Source organism: Stegostoma tigrinum, chromosome 8 (genome assembly GCF_030684315.1).
Source record: "Stegostoma tigrinum isolate sSteTig4 chromosome 8, sSteTig4.hap1, whole genome shotgun sequence".
Taxonomy (NCBI): domain Eukaryota; kingdom Metazoa; phylum Chordata; class Chondrichthyes; order Orectolobiformes; family Stegostomatidae; genus Stegostoma; species Stegostoma tigrinum.
This window is the reverse complement of record NC_081361.1, coordinates 41,553,551-41,578,339: the sequence shown is the minus strand read 5'-3', so window position 1 is coordinate 41,578,339 and position 24,789 is coordinate 41,553,551. Positions and strand designations below refer to the sequence as shown.

The window sequence follows — 24,789 nt, the reverse complement described above, 5'->3', positions numbered from 1 at the left end:
GTAAACTTCTTTAAACTGGTAAGAGATGGGTTGTGTTAAATATCACATGATATGTTCAATGTGAAAATGTTAATGCTAACTTTCTTTGCTGGATTGTTATTCATATTGATATATGAAAATCTATGTAATAATGTTTTGTTACGTATACAGGTGATTAACTAATTTGCTTCTCTGCTTCTGCATTTTCTGTTTTTCTGCTGTTTGCATTTCTCTGATGTATGTTTGCCCCGCATTTGTAAGGTCATCTCTGACTGAATTGTTTTAAGCGATTAGCTAAAAATAGAAAACAACATTCTATCTAATCACTAGCTCATCAGTTATAAAATATAACTGACCTGATAGATTAATTCTTTTCTCTCCAACAAGTGTGACTTGTTGAGTGTTTCCATCATTTTCTGTTTTTTTTTTCAATCTTCAATGTTATATATGTTGAGAATAATTTGCATAATCGGGAAATAAGGAACTAAATAACTTGTTTGAGTATGTCAATTGATCTCACAGAAGCCTAATAAGGTGAAACTTGAGATCAAGCCCAAAAAGTGGGGATAAGGGGAGGAAAAATTGCTTTAAAAGTTTTGCTAATCCAAAATTAATTGATAATTTCTTTGCAAGTTGTATTATCTAAGTGTTGCTAATCGTTTTTAGGCACACCTTGACATTTATGACTTGGTGAATAAGTGTATTGGAACAAAGGTTTCTCATCCACTTTTCTTCTTCAATAAGTGCATCTCTGAAGAGAGAAGCCCCATGACCAATCAAGTCTGTCCTGGAGAGGGCGCCAGCATTTGCCACTATCAAATATGGCGTCGCCCCGCTCAAATGGTCACGACAGGTCGGGTCGGTACTGACGCGAAAAGAGTGCGCCGGCGCATGGATGGCGGCCTGGCGTGGTGTTTGAATCGAAAAGCGCGGGAGCGGCCTGGGCTGGAGACTGGGAGAAAGAGGAAGAGGGAAGGAGAGAAAGAAAAGGAGGAGGCGGCGGCGGCGGCAGCATCATCATTATGGAGCAGCCTCCGGGCTTTTGGTTCATCCGCAAGGTGAGGCCTCTCGGGCCACGAGGGTCTTGTTGAGCTGTCCTGGGCCAACAGGGAAGGCCAAGCTTTGGCTGTTAACATTGCCCGCCCCCCCCCCCCCCCCCCATATACCAGCACGAATCTGCTGAAAATATTGTCGAAATGGGATGCATAGTGTTTTATTATGGCCCCAGCAGCATCTAAAGCTCAATATCTCCAGTTGCACGTGAGGAATTGTGAATGGTAGGACCCCATGCAATACAGAGGATCAGAGGGACCTTAGTGTGCATTTCCATAGATTCTTGAAGGCAGCAGGACACGTAAGTAAGACACGTGGGATACTTACCTTTATGAGCCAAGACATCAGCAATAAAATCAAAGAAGATATGATGGAGCTGTGTACATTGTTACTTTGGCCCTGACTAGTAGTATTGTGTGCAGTTTTGGCCACCACCCCAGAAGATTACATTCGAATGGGTGCAGCATAGACTCACCAGCATATTGCTTGGGCAGGATTTATTCAGCTATGAAGATGGGCAGGTGTTGTTTTCCTTACAGCAAGTGGGGGGGATGGTGGGGGAAACAAATCTGATTGAGGTATACACAGTCCTGAGGGACATAAATGGGGTAGAATGGAACAAAACTTTTCCCTTTAGCAGAGGGTTCAATAACGGTGGCACAATTTTTGCTAAGGTGCAGGATGTTTAGAGGAACTTTTTGAGCAAAATAATTTTCACCCAGAGGGTTTTGGGTATCTGGAACTAACTGCCTGAAAGGGTCGTAGAGGTGGGAACCCATGAGACATTGGTGAACTATTTAGATGAGCATTTGAATTTCATAGCGAACCAGGCCACAAGCAAAGTGCTGAAAGATGGGATTAGAATAGATGGATGTTTGATGACTGCCGTGGATATGATGGGATAAAGAGCCTCTTCCTGATCTGTAAAAACTCTATGACCCTAAAACGATTGTGACTTGGTTAGTTTTTATGAATTGAATTCTACTCTGGCTCATTACAACAATGGCAACCATTTTGGTAAGAATTTAACATGATGTGAATATGTGAATATATAACTGCAGAACTTGATCAAAGATCCTTAGATTGCACCTTCCAAGCCCACACCACTCTCCACACTGACTTAGAAATATATTGTTGTGCCTTCACTGTCACTGGGTCAGAATCCTGGAATTCCCTCCCAAACAGCCTTCTAGCTCAACTCCTCACAGCATGTGGACTGCAGCGATTCAAGAAGGCAGCTCACCACCACCTTCTCCAGAGCAATTGGGCGTGGGCAGTAAAAGTGTTGGCCAGCCAGAGAAGTCCATGTCCCATGAATGAATTAAAAAGAACTGGACCCAGGTGCAGGCAACACCGAAAATATATCAGTACGTGAAAGCGCTTTAGCGTCTACCTTAGCCACTCAGCAAATAGGGATCAGTCCCTCAAATTCACTTAGTTCTGTGAGAAGACTACAAATTCTATGTTTATCGATACTGGGCTCCCAGCTTCTGTGACCCTGAATTTGATTTAGAAATATGGTTATTGTTGACGGTAGAAAGTTTTGTTTTAAAAAACCTACCTCTGCCAAAGCTGTTGCTTACCTGACCTAGTATCTCCTTGCCTTCAATTGTATCAAATTTTATTTTATGATGCTGTTGCAAGGTACAAGATGTTACTCTCGTCGTACTGATCTTATGCTGAACAGAAGTGTGAAAAATAACTACGGTGATGTATTTGTGCGATAATTTGTATGAACTGATCCTCCCATGTTTGAAACTTATGGCAACCCTTTGAGGTACTGCAGAAGTATTAATTCCTGTTTTATCATACTGCTTCCAGGTGTTCAGCTGGCGAGCAGCAGCTTCAATTGCTTGGTCTGTCTTGCTGCTACCTGTCTCCACAACTGTCTTTATACTGCTTAGTAGATTGAATGTGTTCCATCCTATCCGATGGGTTACAGGTATTGTACTCATGATCTTATTGGAAAAGAACAAATTCCCTTTTGGAGTGAATTGGTCAGTGAGGCTGTCTGTCCTTTATTATCTTTCAGATTCGCTGGATCATTTGAATAGTTCCTACATAATCTTTGCAATTCTGGTGCTTTGTGGAGTCATAGTGACTATTGGTATCTTCAATACAGAATTTTACACAGGTATTAGAAGTTTGTCATTGAAACAAGAGCAAAATTCTGTGAATGCTGGAGATCTTAAACAAAAGCCAAAATAATTACTGGAGAAACTCAGCAAGTCTAAGATCACCTTTGGAGGGAGGAACAGAGTGAATGTTTTGAGTCCATTGTTACCACCTTGGAACTGAAGTAAGATGGAAAATTCATTCTAGTCTTTACCACTCACAATGCAGTACCCCCTCTATTGGGGAAAACGAATGCGCACTGGTTGACTGCTTTGTGCAAGGTCTGTATTCAGTAGGCAAACATGACCCTTACCTTCCGGTTTCCTGCCTTTCAATATGCCATCTTGCTCCAATGCTCTCATCGGGAGCCAAGGAGAAGCTGAACAAAAATCAAGCAATTGACAAAGAATCCAGCAAGGTTGAAGGAGTGAATCCACACAGATTTAAATACAAAGCATTTAAACCATTGAACCATTAATTCCTCAGTAAGGAAGACAAATGGGCTAACAGGATTTGGATTAAATGAAGTTGAAATGAAAGTGGGATACCAGCAAGGAGATCGGACTTAATTACCTCAACGCTTTTTTTTCTCAAAAGACTTTTTTAAAGCCTGAGAGAGGTGATCTGGTTTCTGAGTATTTCGTGCATGTATGGAATGAGCTGCCAGAGGAAGTGATGTAGGCAGGTACAATTACAATATTTAAAATTCATCTGGATGGATATATGAATAGGAAGGGGTTAGCGGGATATGAGACTTGATCTGTCACTGCAGACAAGTTGGACCAAAGGGTCGGTTTCTGTGATGTATGACTCTATACATTTGTTGCTATATCGTCCTGTGTGAAAATCGCAGCCTCTATCATGCTTTTGCATGCAGTAATATCTGTTCTTTTCCTTTTTGTAGTGGAACCTTCTATTCCATGCAGTCGTATTGCACTTGTGGGAAATGTGTTCCATCCTCGTCGGTTTATCCATTCAGTGGTGCATGCAGTGATGGGGATGCTCGTGGCATGGTGTGCAGCTGTAATAGCTGGGGGGCGCTATCAGTTGATCAGTGTACCTTGTTCGTCTCAGGACAGGTCAGCATGAAATTAATAGTATGTTTGTTTGTTGAACATCTTTATTTGTGGTTAACAAACCCATCTACTTTGACCATTCTTGTCATTGCAGCTCGTCATCCAGCAGCCGCATGTGCCTGAATGAGTTTCACGTTTTCTTACTGATGGAAGGAGCCTTTATAGGATATAGTTATAGTCTTCTGTATTTTGTTAACAACTTCAATTATTTGTCATTCCCAATTTTACAGGTAATATTTATTTCTTTGAATTCTACTTTTGTGTAGAATAATAGCAGATCGTTATGTTGAAAAGCAAAGACAATTTCCCTATTTTAAATGCATTGACTCTTCAACCAAACTGCAAACTGAAACCCTTTTTACAAGGTTTGCTCTACTGTCTTTTAAAAACAACATGCCAGCTAAGCACTGCTTTTTGACTCTCCTAGACTTCAATTCTATTCTCTTCGCCTTGGAGATTTCCACAAGAGTTCCCCAATTTCTACTTCTGTACAGTTCTTAATTGTGATGGATTTTGTTTTCAGATTCTTCTGGGATCTTGCCTGCAAACAGTGTCCCAGTCAAGGGGGTAAACAAACCACTTGCTTCTAGGTCTCTTCTACTGTGTCGCCTGCCTTCTACTGCTCCTGTTTCCGTTCTGTCCCTCCTCTCTTGTCCCTGGACCTTGGGTAATGTGCTTGGGAATTGCTCTTGACTTCAGGAGATAGCAGGTCTAAGCTTGTTGCTTCATTCCTTGGTCTGAAAAGCAAGGGGCGTTGTTTTGTTGTATTTTATATCTATCTCAATATGATTTCATTTAGCTTCCAACCACAGTTAACAAGACTTGGCTAGATTTGTAATCACTTTAAAACAAACTAATTGAGCTAGAAGCTAGAGAGCCATTGTTGGGAGTTTCCAAGTGATCTGAAGGTGGAGTGTTTATCTGTCATTTTGCGACATCACACGTTCTTTCTATAGAATTTTGCAGGTGTGTGTGTGTGTGGGGCTTCCTTGAAGACACAGATGTGTGAATTCACTGCTCTCTGTTGAGATAATATGTAAGAATAGGGTTGATCTCTAATCTGTACATTTAGTTTGCACCTCACGGTTAAAATAGAATAACTTGGAGTTTCGGGGATCACTGCTATGAAGGTTATGTACCTGTGCACTTGGTAGTGCCCCCATTCTCTGTTTTTAAACATTTTACTAATTGTCACTCAGTTGTATGGTATGTTTCCATATTGCATCTGTGGAGTTGTGCCTCAATGTAAGTTAATACTGTCTGCTTCTAGAGGAGAATTTGTGGAAGATAGAAAATAATCATCCTGTTTCTTTTACAGCAATTCAAGTACCCATGCTTCAAAAGAAATCTGTCTTTGGTCATTAAGTACAGTGCTGTGCAGTCTTTGTATTTTCTCAGGAACTACTGCATCCTTTACTACTTTCTAGGTAATCTACATATTTGTTGTCAAACTAGGTGCTCCCATGTGTTGCTGGTTGCGTAATGTTTAATAAGTATTGTATGGTTCCTTTTTTCACTATAACTGCTTTTGGTGAGTGGTTGATTATTTTTCTGTATCTTTTTATTTGTTTTTTGCTCATCCCTCAGTCACAGCAACATTTCTTTTGTTTCTTCAGCACCCCCCCCCCCCCCCATTTGACTTCAGAAACTGGGCATTGGAAAACTCAGAATCAAGCAGTTACTGGTCTCTTCCACTTAACATTGCTGTGGCCCACTTTCTTGCTTTTGGGAAAATGTGATTCCTGTCAGTCAGATCTTTCAGCAGAAATGTGCAGGATCCTTTCTATTATGAAGAACTTGTCCCGAAGCTGATAATCAGCTGGAGAATAGCGCAGAAGAGTCTGAGCTAGAGGTGGAGCTGCATTCAGAAATAGTGTGTAAGCAGAGGTCAGGAGGCTGGTTCTTAGAGTTGTGTATATATGAGGGAGGAACTGACTAAGAGGTGCAATTTAGCAGCTGTGTCATGGACATCAAACCTGGTACAGTATATATTCTGGCATTCTGAAATGGGTTTAAAACCAAAGATTTGTTTCTGCTGTTTACTGTGTGAAACTTTCAGTTGGTGTATTTTTCTTGAAGCTATATGTCATTAAAAGTATATCAGTTTCCAATTCACTGTTATGGATCGATTTGGTCTGTTTTGTCTTTTGTAAAGTAGAAAAGTCCAGTTTGAGCAGAATGCACTCTCCACAGGTATTGCCAATTGCATTTATGTAGTGCTTACAAGAAATTGTTTGCAAAGAACGTTTCTTATGTGGTCGGAGATGTCACATCCAAAGTGCTGAATGTAGGGTAAAATAATATCTTTGGAGCATGCAATTTCTAGATACATTTTTTTTTTTTCTTTCTATCGCCACAATATTTTTCCAATGGTAACTTTTTTTTTTCTGTCACCAGGTTATGTGCCGAGGGCCTGGATAAGTGCCTCGACAACCCTTCAAAGAGACAGGTTGGTGAACTGCATGAAAACTATTAAGTCACTTAATATCTTATACAGTGTTTTGTAGATTTGGATGATTTTTTTTTCTTTCTGTTCTTACCTGAGTATCCTAAAGCCACCTTACACTGCCTCACCCATTCTAAAATGTGTGAGCTGAAACTTTGAGGTGCAGTAGCTGCTGATATTCAGAGGCAATCAGAAGAGTCCCAAGCTGTGCCCGGTAATGTTTAGCCCCACATGCATGCGCACTTTTTATAACAGAAGTGATCAATATCTGGAAACTATTGCCACCCTTACACAGACTAACTGTTTCATTTAGTTAATTTCTGCAATGATAATTCATTTTTAACCACCTCAGCACAGGGATTTTAAAGCCATTTTTACCAGTGCAAAACTTGATCTGGCTGTGGTCAAAGAACACTACAAATTGGGGGTCAAACCTGAGACTTTCTGGCCTGTAGCACCATACCACACTGCATGTTTTCATTTAAATAGTTTAGCGGGCTGTTGGGTTGATCCTTAAAAATTGAGGTGAGTAATTTTATTACAGGCTGTCTACCATGCTTTTTACAAATGTTGCTGCCCTTCAAATATTTGAGTGTGATGAGTTGAAAATCTGCTTCAAGTGTTTGTAAAAACTGAATCTGTTTCAGGCAGAATGCACCCCCACAGACACACACCCCTCACCCCTATCACCATGATCACAGACGTTCACCAAAATTCAAAAACTTTCATTTATTTTCTCCAAAAGTTAATCAGTTCTGTGTCTAAAATTCCCCCATATTTAGCACAGACCCACACAAACAAGTGTAAATTGGTCGAACAAGTTGGTGATGTTTTTGTATTGATAATATGTAACATACACATTAGGAGCAGAGGTGGACCACTAGACACCTCAAGTCTGCTACATCTAATAAGATCAGGCTGATTTGATTACCCCATTTTCCCAATTACCCTTGGAAATCTTTCATCCCACTTAAGCATTTATCTACCTCAGCCTTTAAAAATGTTCAAAGACTCTGTCTTTCCCTTCAAGGTGGTGAAAGCAGGAATCCAAAGACACAACTCTGCAAGAGAATGTTTCTCCTTTTCTAGCTTATAACTTGTATAAAATAACTCTATTTTACCCTTTTGAAACCTGTTGCTACTGAGAGTTTCAGTTGGGAATGAGGGGTGTTGTTGAAGAGATTGTGGTAAATGCTTAACCTCCACATTTCTTTAGAAAGCAGCATGTCTGTCAGATGACCACAATCTGGTGTAATATTTCAAAAGTAGTGCCAATGTGTGAGTGAGCACTTGAAGCATCATCTGTCTGTAACTTTTTCTGAAGTGCACAGCATTCCCTGGATAGCCTGACGGGATTGTTCGACTTGCCGCTGCTCTATACGGCCTGGTTAAGTGGTACATTTCTTTTGGTCACCTGGTACATGACATGGCTGCTGTTTAAAATCTTCATCACTGAGGTGAGTGAGGAATACTAAGATATCAAGTTAAAGGGTAGCACAATTTATAGAAGAGTTTTTGAATTTTTATTATTTGTGATACAAAATTTCATGACCTTGGAATGTGTGTGCAAATGACAGTATTCCAAAGGTATTAAAAGAAGAATTTTATTAGTGGGCAATTTTTTTTCACTTGAATTTATTCTGATTTGTTGTTTTTGTTTGAAAATGCCAATTCTAGTACAATAGAACCAGTTTTCATGTTTATACATTGGTGAAAGCTTAGCTTCCAAAATGTTCAGCAATTTCTGTTCAGTTTTGTTTTCCAAAATAGACTCTGCCAGGATGAGCCTGGATTCTCCAGCATCTGCAGTTCCCATTATTTCTGAGCATTCAACTGTTCATTTTACGTGGTGCAACTCTTGTTTGAATCCTGAGAGTTTTACATCAGTCACTCAATGCAAATTGAAAACTTCTCAGATTACCAGGAAAGCAAAGTGTTGAGAATTTGTAATTTTGAATTACAGCCCAAATTGCAAAACCATTGCTACTTCACCTTGTTGCCTTCTTTTCATCTTTTATTACATCACTCTGTACTCTGGTGTCAGGTTACATATGTCAAAATTCTGTTATTATACTTTTCTTTGCGCAGAAACGTTGTTACCATTTTTTAAAAACCAAAATTCTGCCTAGGCCTGTTCTAACTGTAGTTTTTTCAATATTAATTCAGAACTTGTTCATGTCATGCTTTGTACTCTTGTCTTTTTCTAAACCCCCCCCCCCCACGATGACTCAGGCATTCCAGTTTCCCGTGCAGCCCTCATTTGGAGAGGAAGCTGATCGGTGTCTCCCTAAAGTCCTAACAAACAATGTATTCCCCTGTATGAAGGTAAACCAAACAATTGGTGTCATGAACACACACATTACCTTTTTATTGTTTTATGAGTCTCTTTTCTAAGTAGCAGATTAAATTTACAGCAGGCAGGATGATAACGGAGTATTTCTTTTTCAGTATCTAGCATTGCAAGACTTGGCTTTACTTTCCCAGTATTCAGCTTCTCGGAGACAGGAGGTGTTCAGCCTTAGCCAGCCAGGTGTGAAGAAATCTTGCTAATGTAGTTTGGGAAGGGTGTCATGGCATTTATGTCAGGGATCGGGTTTGGTAGAAAGGGGGGAGCTTTGGGGTTTGGGTGGAGGATGGGGGGGAAAGGGGATACTGGGGACTGGCTAATATCTTCATTTCTCTAGTAACGTATTTTACGATCCATTTCAAAAATAAATTTAAATTTCATGGTACTGTGTGGGGAAACGTGAGTTATAATTTTAATCGCAGTACAATATGATAACGGCACTACAAACAAACATCAAGTGATTGTGGCTCTCATTATCTGCATTTTTGCTTTTCTCTAGCCTTAACCTCTTCTCTCTCCTAAAACATTCTCAGAAGTCACTCAGCAGATCCATTGCTACAGGTTTCCCTTGACCCAGTCATCTCTTCCCTGATCTTGCCTCCATTTTCTTTTATCTGTAACCAGACTGCATTTATAACAATCACTTCATAACGAAAACTGAAAGTAGTTTCCTCTCAGTTATGTAATTTATGCTGTCTTTTTTCAAGAATAGCCTGCTTCTCATAACTATCTTTCAAATTCTTGCCAGTGCTTTCTAGTCGCACTGGCGTTGCTTTACTCTATTTTGCAAGTTATGAAATTTAGTTGCCCAACCATCCATTTTTTAAAAAAATTACTATTGTTAGTTCCTTGGTTATCTGATGTAGCTAATCACTTTTCTGTTTTTGAAGGTGGTCATCCTCATAATTGGGTAGCCATATCAAGTGAATGCTTAGCCTTGCTAAATGACTTAACCCAAAAACTGACGGATTACCAGGAAACAATTGCTGCCAATGGTCGAATTAAATCCTATCCGATCCCTGTGGAAGGACATCCACCAAGCACTTCAGGTCAGCCTTTGGCCTCGTACAGTTAAAAATGCTGGTGCATAACCTCTTTTTGGACCAAGGGAGTAATAGCACTACGGGGCCTGGTCATTGAAAAGAACAAAAATTGGTTGAGTGACTATCTGAGAGAATTATTACCTGCGAGACCAGTGAGCGGGGTGGAAATTAGTCAGAACAACTTGCCCTGATGACCTTTTCTTCCATTTTATCGTCAACAACAGGAACACCAATGGTCTAATTTGATTCTGAAAACATGCCCAGAGTTGTTGCATTTATTTCCAATCACTTTAGCAATATAAACTTGCTTTGGATTTTTAAAATATTGATTAGTTTTCTTCATAAGCTTGATATCTGACCAGTAGTGATCATCTTGTAATGAACCTAATTTGAATATGCACAGCCCAGATACAGATGTGCAATTGTTGTAATGTTTATTCCTCCCATTTCAGGAACTTCCTGTCTTGAAGAGCCTGACAGCTACCAGCCTTCCTTACAGACACCACTCTCTGCTCGTCAACGGCGGGGCCCTCTGCCATCTTCGTTGATTAAGTCTTCAGGCACTTCATTCAGGAGCTTGCTTGGTTTTCCTTATGCACCTGATCCCTGTAGTCCTCTTGGTTCTCCTGCTGCTGTGAATCGCTTCAGCGATATGTTAGACTTGGGGTCTCCCAGCTTTGGCTCTTCACCGACTCCTAATGAAATGCGAAAGGGGCCAAAGCTCTGGACCTCGGCGTCTAGTTCCTCAGGTAGCTTTATACTGTGGCAGGTCTACAGGAAGCTATTTCATAGAAAAGATCTTATTGCAAGCTAATATAAAGAAAATAAAATATAAAAATTGACACAAACATGAGTAGATAAAAATTGGGGCGTAACACAATTGAAATGTATAATTTGATTGCTGGACTGTGGTATCCATTTGTTAAATTGGCAAACTCCAGCAATGTTGGGGGGAGATTCATTAAGTGGCAGTTGGTTTAGCATTGGTTTATTTCTATCTACAATTTTAGTTCCGTCCTTCTTTTTCCCTCATCTGTCCTTTGTCACCACATTTCTGTCCTCTCCCAACAAATCTGAATTCAAAATAATACCAGTCCCCCTCTGCATTAACCAAATGTTAATTTACATGTTTTTTTTCACCGCACATGCTAAGGGGGCGTTTGCCCAAGGTCAAACTTCTCACATTACATTTTCCCACAGACAGTAATGGCTAGTTGCCTCTTGTCATCAGCCTTAGTTTGAAATAGTAATTAAGGCATTAATTAATGAAATGATTCAGAAAGAAACTGAAACCAAATAACTTTAATAGCTTCTACTTTAATCCAATTGTACAAATGGGATAAGATTAGTAGAAATCTTAACCATATTAAGGGTAACAGATATTTTAGATTAATATTTCTTTGATATACCGGCGTCATTGAGGTTTAATAGCTTCTATGTGCTTTCAGAATACCCAACGAACACAAGTGAATTTTGTCAAGCTGTCCAAGCCAGCAACAGAACTCCTGAAGTGACAAAACACAATGCAATTTCAGAATGGATGCTTCAGAGACAAAATCAGGTAAAAAAAGAAGTAATCATTTGCTTCCTGAGGTGGAGCACTGCATAAAGATACTGTTTGGTTCTTTTCCAATAAATCCCTACAGTGTTGAAACAGGCCATTTGGCCCAACAAGCCCACACCAACCTTCTAATGAGGACCCCAACCAGACTCACCCACCTACCCTTTCTCTGTAACCCTACATTTCCCATGGCTAATATACCTAACCTGCGTGTCCCTGGATTCTACTATTTAGCATGGCCAATCCACCTAACTTGCACATCAGAGCACTTGGCAGAAACCCATGCACACACACGGAGAATATGCAAACTCCACACAGACAGATGCCTGAGGGTGGAATCAAACCGGGGACCCTGCCGCTGTGAGGCAGCAGTGCTAATGCCACCATAAGGCATGCCAATTTGATCTTTAGTCTTTGCTAAGGTAGATGATAATACCTGTGGCAGCTGTTGAGTCTTTACAGATTACCTGCATCACCTACCCCTCCAACTAAGATTATGTATTGTTGCTAGAGACAAAACAAAGAGATCTTGACTGTGATATTTTGACCGAGTGATGTCTGAAGTTTTGGCAGCCGACAGATGACTTCAACAGATAATGCTGCATTTAACTAAAACTTGAAGTTCTGTCATATTCAAGTGTAATATAGCACTCAGTGGCAACAGTACGTATAAAGTCCTGACATCCTAACTGTGTGACTAGGAGAAAATTTTGAACCAGTTGGAATCCATTCTTAAAACCATAACTTGATTCCTCTTGTACTGCAGATGAATTCGTCAGAAGTCACATGACACAAGATTGTAGTCCAGGTTTATTTGAAATCACAAGCTTTCAAAGCGCTGCTCTTTCACAATTAATATCTTTGCACCTTTGTTGCATCCAGTCTGAAATTTTGTTTTTGTGCTTAATTTTGCCACCCATGGAAGTAATCTTTCATTATTTATGTACAATAAGGTTTTGATTTATGTGGGAAAGGTGCTCCTGACTCTAGAAAACCCCTGATTCAGGAACCGTTAGAAACTCTCACTGCTCCAGGAAACCTGTCAAACATACCAAATATATCCTGTCCTGACACCAGAATCTCAGCCAGTTTGGATGGCAGAGACTTGCTGTTCGAAGTGTCATGTAAATAATTCACTGCTTCAGGTGTAGGTGTTAGAGGATGGAACAAAGATTTGAAAAGCTGCCAGCCCAGTGAAGGATGTTTTTTCCATTATTATGTACTTTTTTGCAGATGTTTGGTTTGTGTCTCATGGGTTTCTTTTGTCAGTGTCTGAATTTTCTATTTTCTTACATTTATTTTGCTAGCTGATGCATTTTTACACATGTAAGTGCATTGCAAATGTATGCCAGACTCTCTGAGGAGATTCCACAGTGACATCATTGGGGTCATCTTTCAATCTATGCATGGATTATTTGTTGTTTTAAGTAAGTTAAATGGCTGGTTTCAATTATTTAAAGTATGTGGCATGATTGGACAGTTGGAAAAAAAGCTGTAGTGTATTGTGGCACAGAGCACAGCTCAATTCTGGATTGGTGGTTTATCTAGTTGGTTGTATTACGAAGTGTGACCTTCAGCCTTTCTCCAGCACCTTTAAAATGAAATGTATTAATGTGGTTTTGAAATATGCTTTGTTCACTTAGGTTAAGTCTTTCTTGTCGAAGCGAGGGCTGGTAATGTATTTATTTAAAAAGGTACAGTTGTGAGTATAATTTTTGCTGCATCAAATCAACAGCATGTCAGAGTACGCCTTTCTGGAAATCATGCATGTTGCATGCTGCATTGCTTGTCCCTTTGTTTTCAATGTAGTCTTGTTCAGCATCCTTGCATTAATGCTTCCGAAAGATTCAATGGTTTGTGTTATTTTGGGGGCTGTTCTTGGCCCGGACTTCGTAATGAAATGTTTCTTTCAGTTTATTAGGTGGAAGTTGTGCCCAGCTCATTTCTTTGGAGTAAAATTGGTTTAGGAATGTAAATGTAAATCTTTTCTCATTGCTGTTGACTTTACTAATTCAAAGGGAATGTGAGCATTTTCACTTTGAATAGAGAGTATAAACAAACAGAATTGTTACAGTGCAGAAGATTGTTCAGTCTATAGTGTCTGCACTAGCTCTCTGAGCAGTTTGACTTGTTTCCAATCTCCTGTCTTTCTTCCGATATTTTTACATTGTTTGTATTTAAATAATCATCTCATAACTTGAATCTCTTAGTTGAACCAGCATTCCAGACCTTGAGTACTCAGTGTAAGAAACATCTGATTTCCTCATTGCTGCTTTTGCAAAATACCTGTGCCCTTGATCTCCAACTTTTTACAAGTGGGAGCAGTTTCTCTCCATCTGGTCTGTCCAGGCCTGCCATTAATTTAAAAATTCTTTCAAATCATTCTTTATTTTCCTTTGGAGAAGAAAAAACTGTTCCAACTTCTCCAATCTATCCATGTAATTGAAGTTTCTTATTCACACTCCAATGCAGTTGCATCCTTTCTGAAGTTTTGCAAACATTTCTTTCACAAGCTGTCACGATTAAAAATAAATATACGTCTATATTCATAATACATAAGGGCTCAACGTTCATTTGTAAGATAAGCTTCTGTTTGCATCCCAGATTTTATAAACACTCTGTACTCATAATAAATAGTGTCATATCTTTCTTTTCTGCATTAATATTTTCCTGAAGCTTTAGCTCCTCAAGCAGGAAGTTAACACTGAGTTACTCATTCTGAATTAAAAGCAACAGATTTCAAAAGATTATGTTGTTTCCATCTTTTTAATCCATTTGGCTCTTCAAGGGACTCCAGAATTGAGGATTTCAAGTTCTAACCATGGCACATCTTAGATTAGCAGCTATGTATCATGATTATGCAGACCCAGTACAGATTCATAGCATAGGTAGTCTGATTGTATTTAGTATTAACAGAAAAGGGATAACAAATACTCATGAAATATTTGACCCTTACAAAACAATTTTTGTAATTTAACCGAAGTAATTTTCGCTTCAGTCAAATAGCAGCAACTGACAACAAATTGGGCAGGGTGTTTTGAGTGTTTATTATCATACATGCAGTGAAGTTAAAATCTACACTTTGTTTTTGGAAAATTCAGGATACTGTAATCCTAATTGATCAAAGGTCCGGCAATCTTGTCCTTCACATCAGCTTCTGACTGAGCAGAGATATCTGTGGAAATTGGTTCTATTAGGCAGAATCAGTCTGTGACCACACATGGTGAAGCCATCGTTTTCTTTCATGAATAAGGAGGCAAACTAGGAAAAAAGTTCAAAAAACTAACAGGACAGCATTAAACTTTTAAGGAGATGGATGAAGATTTATATCACATTTTGGGAAGCAAAATAGAAAGTAGTACTAGAATGGGGGAGGGTGAAAAACTTACAGGAGTAACTCTCACATTTTGTGTTTTCTCTCTTTCTGGCACTAGATTTTACTGACTTTTGTATTTTCAGAGCTCCAAACTGCTTGTGCTTTTCAGTGCTAACTAACCATGAGTTGTCTTTCTATTGTGCATCCAAATATACCTAATACTCCTAGAATGATCCTTTGCTTTAGTTCTTGTCTCTCATCAATAATGAGCAGTGGACTACCAGATCTGATTTTGTTTTTAGTATTAGCAAATTTATTTTATGAATGAAAATAAATGTGCAATGTCACATATAGAAATGCCTTTGAAGCTAATGCGTTAGGATTCAGTGTCAAATTACTGTCTAAGCTATTTTTAAATAAATCGAGCATTTTATTGTATCCATTGCTAATCGTGTGAAGCATAAATAGCAGCAGGGACCCATTGAATTGAATGATGTATTTCTGTACTGTAAATTTTAAATCTATGACCTGCAATGTTCTATTTAGAGCTCCCAAGCACTTTAAATAACAAAAAACAAAAGATGCTGAAAATCATCAGCTAGTTGGGCAACATCTCTGAAAAGTTCTATAGAAAGTTCATCTATAGAAACATCTATGGAATGAGATAGAAAGGGCTTTGTTAGGCATGTGAGAAATAAGGTTTTTTTTAAAATCTCATTTCCTACAAGCTATCTTTTCACTTGACTATTTTCCATTACTTATGTCTGAATTTTATAAAAATGAAATACACCATGCTCAATTTTGTCAATCAGTAAGTTGCTTTGGAATGATAGAGCAATGGCTTTAAGTATGTTCTGCTTGGTAGTTGTGATGTTTGTGTGTGTGTGTGTGTCTACCTGACATACCATGTTGTTTCAAAATCCCTGCCGCTGTGTCTTGTCAATTTTGCTTATGATACATGACTTTGTTTTTAATTATTTCTTCATGATGAAGAGAGATTAGTTTTAATTACATTTTCTTTTCAGCTCCCGGAAGCTTCAAGTCAGGCTCTGTTTGCCAACAGTCAAGCACATATATGGGCCCTTGAAGGTATGAAATGTAGCATTTACAGAATGAAACCATAATTATGAAGGAATTTCTTCCAACCATCAATATAATTCCATTTAATGTGAAACACGTATTTACTATAAATAAACCCAAATGTTTTATGGCAGTTTTTCATCAACATTTTGTGGTTTTATAGTTCTTCTATCCCACCCACTGACTATGTAACCTTTCTAAAGTACTTGTCAATGCTGTTATTGACCAGACCGGACCCTTCAAAATATTTTCAGAAGGTAGCCTAGACCCTAACTTTTTTTTATTTTAAAGACAGATGTGAAGTGTCATATTCCAGATGTGATGTGACTGGTTGAACTACTTGACATTAAGCAAAACTCAATTTATGTAAATCCTGTGGGTAAAATGCAAATCAAAGAAAGGGGAATTTAGAATAACTTCACCATTGGAAAACTTAACCGAATAATAGATACAGTACCTATTGCTGTTCCAATATGGTAACATCCCATAAAACACACGTTTGACGAAAAGGCAAATTCAGGCACAGATTCTTGCGTGCAGTTCTCAACAGAAAATTCAGAGAGTGTAGCAGCTGAGAGACATTCACTAAAGCTTTCAACTCTAGAGACCCCAAGCAGCTTCTGCTACTAAAGCTTTGAACAAAAGGACTAAAAAGCCTGGGATAACAAGGTCTAGAGCTGGATGAACAGAGCAGGCCAAGCAGGAAAGCTGACGTTTTGGGTCTAGACTCTTCTTCAGAAATGTTCTAAAAAGCCTGGTATGAGAGAGCTGGCTGCACCCAGGCTGCTTCCATTGTTCCAACTTTTTAACAACAACACCCCAAGGCTTCACAAGTTGTTTTTACTGAAGTTGTCTTGGAGTAGCCAGTTTGACACCTCTGCCTCATAACGTCTTTTCAAAAAACAAGGACAAAATAACCTTTTAAAGTGACAGCATCATCACAATGCCATTATTAAAGATAAAAAGAAAATACTGCTGTTTGCTGAACCAAACAGCGAGAACCTTGGAGAAACCCAGCAGGTCTAGCAGCCTTAGTGAAGAGAAAGAATTCACACTTTGAGCCTAGTACGACTCTTTTTCAGAACAGAAATGAAGAGTCATACCAAGCTCAAAACATTAACTCTATTTCTCTTCCCAGATGCTGCCACACAATTTTTGAGGAATTGTTCTTTAACAGCCAACTGTTTGTTTTCACGTTGAGTACCTTATAAAGCACACAAGTTACATCAATTAATGCTTGCCCGTAGAAATTTTCAAAAGACTGTAAGAGGTAGAAGCAGAATTAGGTCATTCAGCCCATTGAGAACGTCAGATCTGATAATTCTCAACTCTATTTTCCTGTCTTTTCACAATAAACCCTTTATTCTGCGACCAATTTAAAAATTTGCCTATCTCAGCCTCAACTATGCTTAACAACCAGTTCGTACAAGCATCAGCGGTAAAATAATTCCACAGATTGACTGCTGCCCAAAAAAGAAATTTCTACTCATCTCTTCTAATTGCATGACCACTTATTCTTACATTATGTCCTCTGATCCTGGACACTCTCAAAGGGAAACAACCTCTCCACACCTAATTGTGAAACCTCCGAAGAATCTCGTATGTTTCAATAAGGCTTCCACAAGTCTACCAAATTTGTACAGGCCAAATCTACTCTTTAGAAAGCAAATCCCTCCATGTGAAATCAACCCAGTGAACCTTCTCTGGATTGCCTTCAATGCCGGCCTACCTTCCCCTGAGATAAGAGACCAACGCTGTTGACCGTATTTGACCTGTAGTCTGACTAATGTCTTGAATAGTTTTTAGCAAGACATCCTATTGTTATACTTCATTCCCTTTTGAAGTAAAGGCTGACATGCGATGTGTTTTTATGCATGAGAACTCCCAAATCTTTCTGTGCTGAAGCTTTCTACAGTCTTTCTCCATGTAAATAATATTGAGTATCTCCTCTTCCTGCTCAGAATGCATATACCCACATTTTCCCACAGTATATTTCCAGCTGCCAAGTTCTTACCCACTCACTTAACCTGTCTATAAATCTCTGCAAACACCTTGTCATCTTTACAACTTGTCATTCCATCTATTTTTCGGTCACTGCAAACTTGACTTTAGTACGTTCACAGCCTCAACCAGGTCAATTATATATAATGTCAGGGCTGCTGTTGTGTAATCTTAAAAATGCTTTTCATTTGTCCTGCCAAAGTGGACAGTAGAATATTAGGGCAGCACTGTGGCTCAGTGGCTAGCACTGCTGCCTCACAGTGCCAGGGACCCAGGTTCAATTCCAGCACTGGAGCAACTGTCTGTGTGGAGTTTGCACATTCTCCCTGTGTCTGCATAGGTTTCTGTTGGATGCCCCGGTTTCCTCCACAGTCCAAAGTTGTGCCAGAGTGTCGGGGGATGGTTAGATTAGGTGGGTTAGACATGGGAAATACAGGGATAGGGGAGTTGGTCTGGGTGAGATGCTGTTCGGAGGGGCAGTGTGGACTTGTTGGGCTGAATGGCCTGTTTCCACACTGTAGGGAGTCTCTGAAGAACATCATGATTGTTTGAACACATGCTTTCGAAATTATTCTCCCGTGAATATCCAGGTTAATGCAGGCATTTTCTTACACACAACTTTTGTTGTGCATCAGATTACCACCTCCAACTTGAAAAAATGTTGGCTGTGAACCTCTGTAATGCCCTCACCACACATCCTGTATACAGCCTGTAACCTGTAATAATTCACTTTCAATCACACCCATGCCACAGAAGGAATGATAGAAATGAAAGTGTTTAGCAGCAACAGAAACAGATAACTGATCAAACCAAGTTCAACAGTATATTATGTGTTGCATGTGCAAGCACTTCATTTAATTATTTACTTCTGGTAATACTTCAATCTGTCACACTATTGTTGTCATGCTATTTCAGTGTCTTTTCAATTTGCGTGTTAGAATCTTTTCAATTGAACTGTAGTGCTGTACATTACTTACCTTGAATCCGATTTTTGCTGACTGACCCTGTTGCATAATCTTTCCAGGTGCATTTTTGACCTGATCGTAGTTTATCACACTCCTTTAATACTCTCTTGAACAATAATCCATTTTAAAATTAAGGATTTTTCAACTTTCTTTCATTGTTTTGTACTTATTTTGTTGCAGACTTTAAGTATTCTAACAATCTTTACCTTTCAATTGAAATTCCTATTGTTTTTGATCTATTCTGTTGTTGTTCTTTTGGTTTAGATGTAGTAGGAGTCATAAATATATATTTAATTCCAACCAATTCTGGTGAAAGGTCATTAATCAGAGATGGTAATTAGTTCCCTCTACAGATATCAGAGCTGCAGAGTAAATGTCCAATATTTTATGTAATTTAAATTTATCCCATTCTTTACTGGTTGTAAGCTGATTACAAAAAGCATTTTTTTTAAAATACTGAGGTTTGACACTATCCATCTGACTGCATAATAGGATTGATCAGATCAAACCAATACTGGATGGGGTTTCAAATCACAGTGAACTGGAGTGTCCAATTAATTGACTGTGTTGTCAACCCAAGCTGCTGATTTGCAGGATTGAATTATCAATTTGAGCCAAAGAACTGGATCATTTTGAGCATGATTTGTTATAGATGTACTGAATAAATTTAATATAATAAACTCCAAATTACAGAATAAATTGAGAGCAAAATTTTTGTTTTTTTCCAAGATTTATGCCGAGCTATTTTTAGTCAACCATTAGCCAGTACAATCATTAGTGACTTTCTGCAGCTTGGTTAAACTTTTAAACGAACAGATGAAAAAATACAGCACAGGAACAGGCCCTTCAGCCATCCCAAGCCTGTACTAACCATCATGCCCTAATTAATCTAAAAACACACCTGCCATTTTTCAATATGTATCCCGCTGTTCCCTCCTGATTCATGTACCCATCTAGGTGCCCCTTTAAATGTCTTCAGTGTACCTGCTTCCTCCACCACTTCTGGTAGTACATTCCAGGCTGTGTGGAAAAACGTACCTCGCATATCTCCCTTGAACTTTCCCTGGAACCTGTGCCCCTTTGTAATTGAAACTTCAACCCTGGGAAAAAGCCTATCCTCTCTATTACTCTCATAATTTTGTAGACCTCTATCAGGTCTCCTCTCAGCTGCTGTCTTTCCAGTGAAAACAATCCTGGTCTTTTTAACTTTCCTCTTAATCGATGCCCTGGAGACCAGGCAACATCCTGGTGAACCTTGCCTGTACTCTCTTCAAAGCTTCCATTATCCTTCTGGTAGTGTGTTGATCAAAACTGCACATAATACTCCAAATGTTGCCTAACAAGGGTTTTCTATAGCTGCAACATGTTTTGCCACCTCTTGTACTCCATGCCCTGGGCAATGAAGACAAATATGCCATATGCCTTCTTAATCACCTTGGCTACCTGTGTTGCTACTTTCAGGGAACAGTGGACCTGTAAGCCCAGAGCCGTCTCAAAGTTAGTGTTCCTAAGGGTTCTGCCACTTACAATATAATTCACACCTAAATTTGATCTTCAAATGCATCACCTTTGCATTTGTCTGGATCAAACTCCATCTGCCATTTCGGTGCCCAAGTTGCCAATCTATCTATATCCTGCTGTATACTTTCACAATCGTTGGCACTATCAGCAACTCCACGAATCTTCATGTCATCAACAAATTTGCTTATCAGACCAGCCACATTTTCCTCCCGATCATTTATAAATACTACAAACAACAAAGGACCTAAGACTGACCCTGCGGAACACCACTAGTTAGTAGTCTCCATTCTGAAAAACATCCTTCCACCACTACCCTCTGCCTCCTATGACCAAGCCAGTTTTCTATCCATCTAGCCAGATCACCCTGAATCCCCTGTGATTTTAGTTTTTGTACCAACCTTCCATGTGGGACTTTATGAAATGCCTTACTGAAGTTTACATAAACTACATCCACTGCCCCACCTTCATCAACTATCCTCATTACCTCTTCAAAAATTCAATCAAGTTGGTGAGACATGGCCTTCTCTGGACAAAACCACGCTGCCTGTCACTAACTAACCCATTGTGATTCGTGCATTAGACACCCCGATCCTGCTGCATTTGAACTTTGCAATCTCCCCATTTAGACAATGTGCTTTTTATTTGTACTGCCAAAATGGACTATTTCACATTTTCCCATGTTTTACTCCATTTGCCAGATCTCTGTCAACTCACTTGACCTATTTATATCCCTTTGTCGCCTCATTATGCTCCCTTCACAACTCTCTTTCCAACCTGCTTTTGTGTCATCAGCAAATTTGACAATATACTTTGTGCTTTTCATCCAGGTCATTTATGTACATTGAAAATAGTTGAGGTCCTTGCAACACATCACTTATTACAGCTTGTTAACCAGAACACTTGTATCCATGCCATCGCCAAGACCATGAGATTTTATTTTTCTCCAACAATGTTTTCTGTATTACTTTTATCAAATGTCTCTTGGAAAGGCAAAGGCTGTTGCAAATGCTACACGTGAAGTTATCCCTCACTGGTGATGTGTGATGATACCTGCTGATTTGTTGTTTGTGGTACTGGCATCTGCTTTGGCGCTTCTAAAATGCCATGTAGCACATTTTGGGGTTGTGGCATCTACCATACTAACCAGACCAGCATCGCTGCTTCTGCTTGATTGGTGGTAACATGTTTGGTGTCCTTCTTCTAGAAAGGATTCTTCATGGGTGGCTTTCTCTTTATGTGAAGTATCAGGATGCTTCATGGGGAAGCTATTGAGCTTTTTTACATGGCAGGTATAGGTTGTCCAGATTTCACTGCTGTACAGCAATGTGTTGAATATGCAGGCCTTCCTGACGAGAATCTTTAGTTCTGTGGGTCAGTTTGTTTTGTTAGTCAGCCAAAGTTGTGGCTGCCTTTCCAATCCTTATGCATCACCAAAATATGGGTTATGTGTCACTGTGGATTACAGGTAGCAGAATATGCTGACAACTGTCTGTCTTGTGTTATTGATTATGATTGTGGATAGCAAAAAGCTTTTTCCCAGAGTGGGGGACTCAATTACTGGGGGTCATGAGTTCAAAGTGAGAAGAGGAAAGTTTAAGAAAATATGCGTGGAAAGTTCTTTACACAGAGGGTGGTAGGTGCCTGGAACGCGTTGCCAGCGGAGGTGGTAGACGCAGACACGTTAGCGTCTTTTAAGATATATTTGGACAGGTACATGGTTGGGCAGGGAGCAAATGGACACAGACTATTAGAAAATAGATGACAGGTTAGACAGAGGATGTTGATCGGCGCAGGCTTGGAGGGCCGAAGGGCCTGTTCCTGTGCTGTAGGTTTCTTTGTTCTCTTTGATCGCAAGTGGTGACAGTGTTTCATGACTGCAGTTTTCTCAACACTGGTGAGGGAGAACATGACAGTCATGAAATGGACATCCCCTAAGCCTTTGGAGCTGATCATCTGTCTGGGCAACAGTTGTTACATCGTCAACATAAGGAAGTTCTTTTATCAGGACATTTTTACTGTGGCTTTCAGTCTCGATTTGAAGTTTTCCATCTGCCAAGTGTGGCAGTACACTACTTCCACATTGGCAGGGTAATCATTGATTAGTAGGACAGAGGAAAAGATACCAAATATAGTATGGCTAAGGCACAACCCTGTTTCACTCCTTGATCTCAAAATTGTCAAGATATTTTAGCCAGTAAACTGGTGCCATGGAAGTACTATGGGCAATGGAGAACCAATACTTTTCTGAAAGTAGTGAGGTTTTTTTTGTTCTTTTGCAGGACTCTCCCACCTTGTAGCAGCCTCATTTAGAGAAGACTGCTATGGTGTAGTACAGACAACGTTATCATCCATTCTGTGTGCCATGCTGTCCCTCCAGGAGGTAACATTTTATTTGTTGGCACTGCTGTACACAGTGAAATGTTGCTTTTTTGTGTGGATTACGTTATTGTAGTAAATGGTCTGTAATTACAAGTATATAGCATATCTAAAGTTTCATGTTATTTTTGCTTTGCGTCTCTCTCTCTCTCTCTCTCTCTCTCTCTCTCTCTATATCTCTCTCTCTCTCCACACAAGGTAAACCCCAATAACCTGACAAAACATAGTGAATCCTGAGGTTATCTTGGATCCCATCCATGTTAGCAGTGTACTTCTGTCAATCAGAACCTCGGATTATGTAAAATGACCGAAATTCAGTTTTCAGACCTCTTTTCCACTTTGGAGAGGTACAAGTTCTGTGAAAGCTCAGGTTTTGGCTACTTGCTTTGTTACTTAATCAGTTCCTACCTTTTGACTTATTAAGGAGAGTATGTATCTACTGAAAATGCAAGCCTTTAATGCTGCCCGTTCTTTAAATTGCTTATAATGAAGTGTGACTGTTGGTGAAGTAAAGATTCCACATTCATTGACTATTGCATGGGGGATTCAGGATTTAGGAGACTCTTTTTGAGAGTTGTATCCTGTCTCCAGTCAGAGGTAATTCAGTATTCTTTATTTCTTAAGTAGACAAATGCACATAATTACTTACCTAGGAATTAGGTGCTTTCACACTTTGAATACTGTATAGGCTTGTATTACAATAAACATGCCAATTGCAAAGAGAAGCATCCAGCAGTTTACTTTTGCCTGATTTGAAGGCTGTCTCCACTTTTTTTTTGTATTTCCCACTACTTGCATATACTTGGAGCTATGTTAAAACTCTCTCAAACCATTTCAATTACAATATTGGTATCATCAAAAAGACAGTTTAAGTTCCGTAACTCAAATGGGATTTGGTTATAGGTCCCAGCTGCACCATTTAATTTCTGAATCCACTGGAAACCATGATATACACCAGGCCAGTCACTATCTGTGTAAGAGAGAGACATGATCAAATTGTTAATTTCATTAACATTATACTTCAGACTGTGTAAACCTAACTTGCCATTTTCTTTAAGGCATTCTTCAGAATTCCTTTTCAATCTCAGTAATGCATATTTGTAGTCTGCTTTATTTTTATACAGGCTGTAGACAAACATTTTAAATTGCCTCATGCCTCCAGCAAACCACCTCGATCCACTGGCACTTTGGTGGATTCTTCTTATAAGACATTGAGGTTTGCCCTCCGTGCATCATTGAAAACTGCCATTTACAGGATAACCACCACCTTTGGAGAACACTTAAAGTAAGCTTCTCTTTTAGGCATGCTGTAATATTGTATTTATTACTACTATTGTATTTATTACAAGATGCATTTTCAGAACTCTCACTGGCCTTGCCAAATGCAGTGATAATTATAGTAAAACTAACTTCAGTTGAAACGTCCATTTTTCTCTTTATGGAACATTCAGTTTTTAAAAATTCAATTTAGGAATTTAAAACATTCCAACCAGAAACAGGTTAACGCTGAATCTTTTTTAATTTCAGAGCTGTCCACCTTTCGTCAGAACACAGAAAAAGACTACAACAGTTTTTGGAGTATAAAGAGTGAAGCATTTGAAATTTTGTGTCACTCCAAACCTGAGGTTACTCAGTGCAGAGACTGTATAATCCAGTTCCAACTTTGTCCTTTATTTTCAAACTGAAGTCTTTTTTTTTCCAAATTGTGCACTAGTAAATGGTTTAGTTTCTGTTTGGAACCTTTGAGAAGAATGATTAAGATTTTTCTTTTTGTTTTTTGTACATCTTTGTAAATTAGTCTGTGTGTCTTTAAAGAAATGGTATTTTTCTCTTGCAGTCTAATTTTAGTTATTCAATAAATCAGAACATCAGATTTTGTACATCAGAACATCAGCTGTACCTATTCATAA

The 24,789-nt window shown here is 39.1% G+C and overlaps 1 protein-coding gene across 1 annotated transcript; it reads left to right on the top strand.

The window, feature by feature from the left end:
• The first annotated feature begins 859 nt into the window (after window positions 1-859).
• Window positions 860-24,789, top strand: ndc1 (NDC1 transmembrane nucleoporin). Its single transcript, XM_059647817.1, has 18 exons — window positions 860-1,037; window positions 2,854-2,974; window positions 3,065-3,166; window positions 4,052-4,226; window positions 4,318-4,453; window positions 5,542-5,650; window positions 6,621-6,672; window positions 7,994-8,126; window positions 8,902-8,994; window positions 9,118-9,199; window positions 9,907-10,065; window positions 10,512-10,808; window positions 11,508-11,620; window positions 13,264-13,314; window positions 15,962-16,025; window positions 22,783-22,883; window positions 24,004-24,164; window positions 24,407-24,789. The coding sequence occupies exons 1-18, from the start codon at window positions 1,002-1,004 to the stop codon at window positions 24,468-24,470; spliced, it is 2,049 nt and encodes a 682-aa protein (XP_059503800.1). The 5' UTR covers window positions 860-1,001; the 3' UTR covers window positions 24,471-24,789.

What these genes read in the sequence shown, in the direction of transcription:
- ndc1 (XM_059647817.1), top strand. Translation starts at nt 1,002, where the DNA reads ATGGAGCAGCCTCCGGGCTTTTGGTTCATCCGCAAG. An exon ending in CTCGGCGTCTAGTTCCTCAG is followed by an intron (nt 10,809 to 11,507) that starts GTAGCTTTATAC and finishes ATGTGCTTTCAG; the next exon opens with AATACCCAACGAACACAAGT. An exon ending in CCATGCTGTCCCTCCAGGAG is followed by an intron (nt 22,884 to 24,003) that starts GTAACATTTTAT and finishes ATTTTTATACAG; the next exon opens with GCTGTAGACAAACATTTTAA.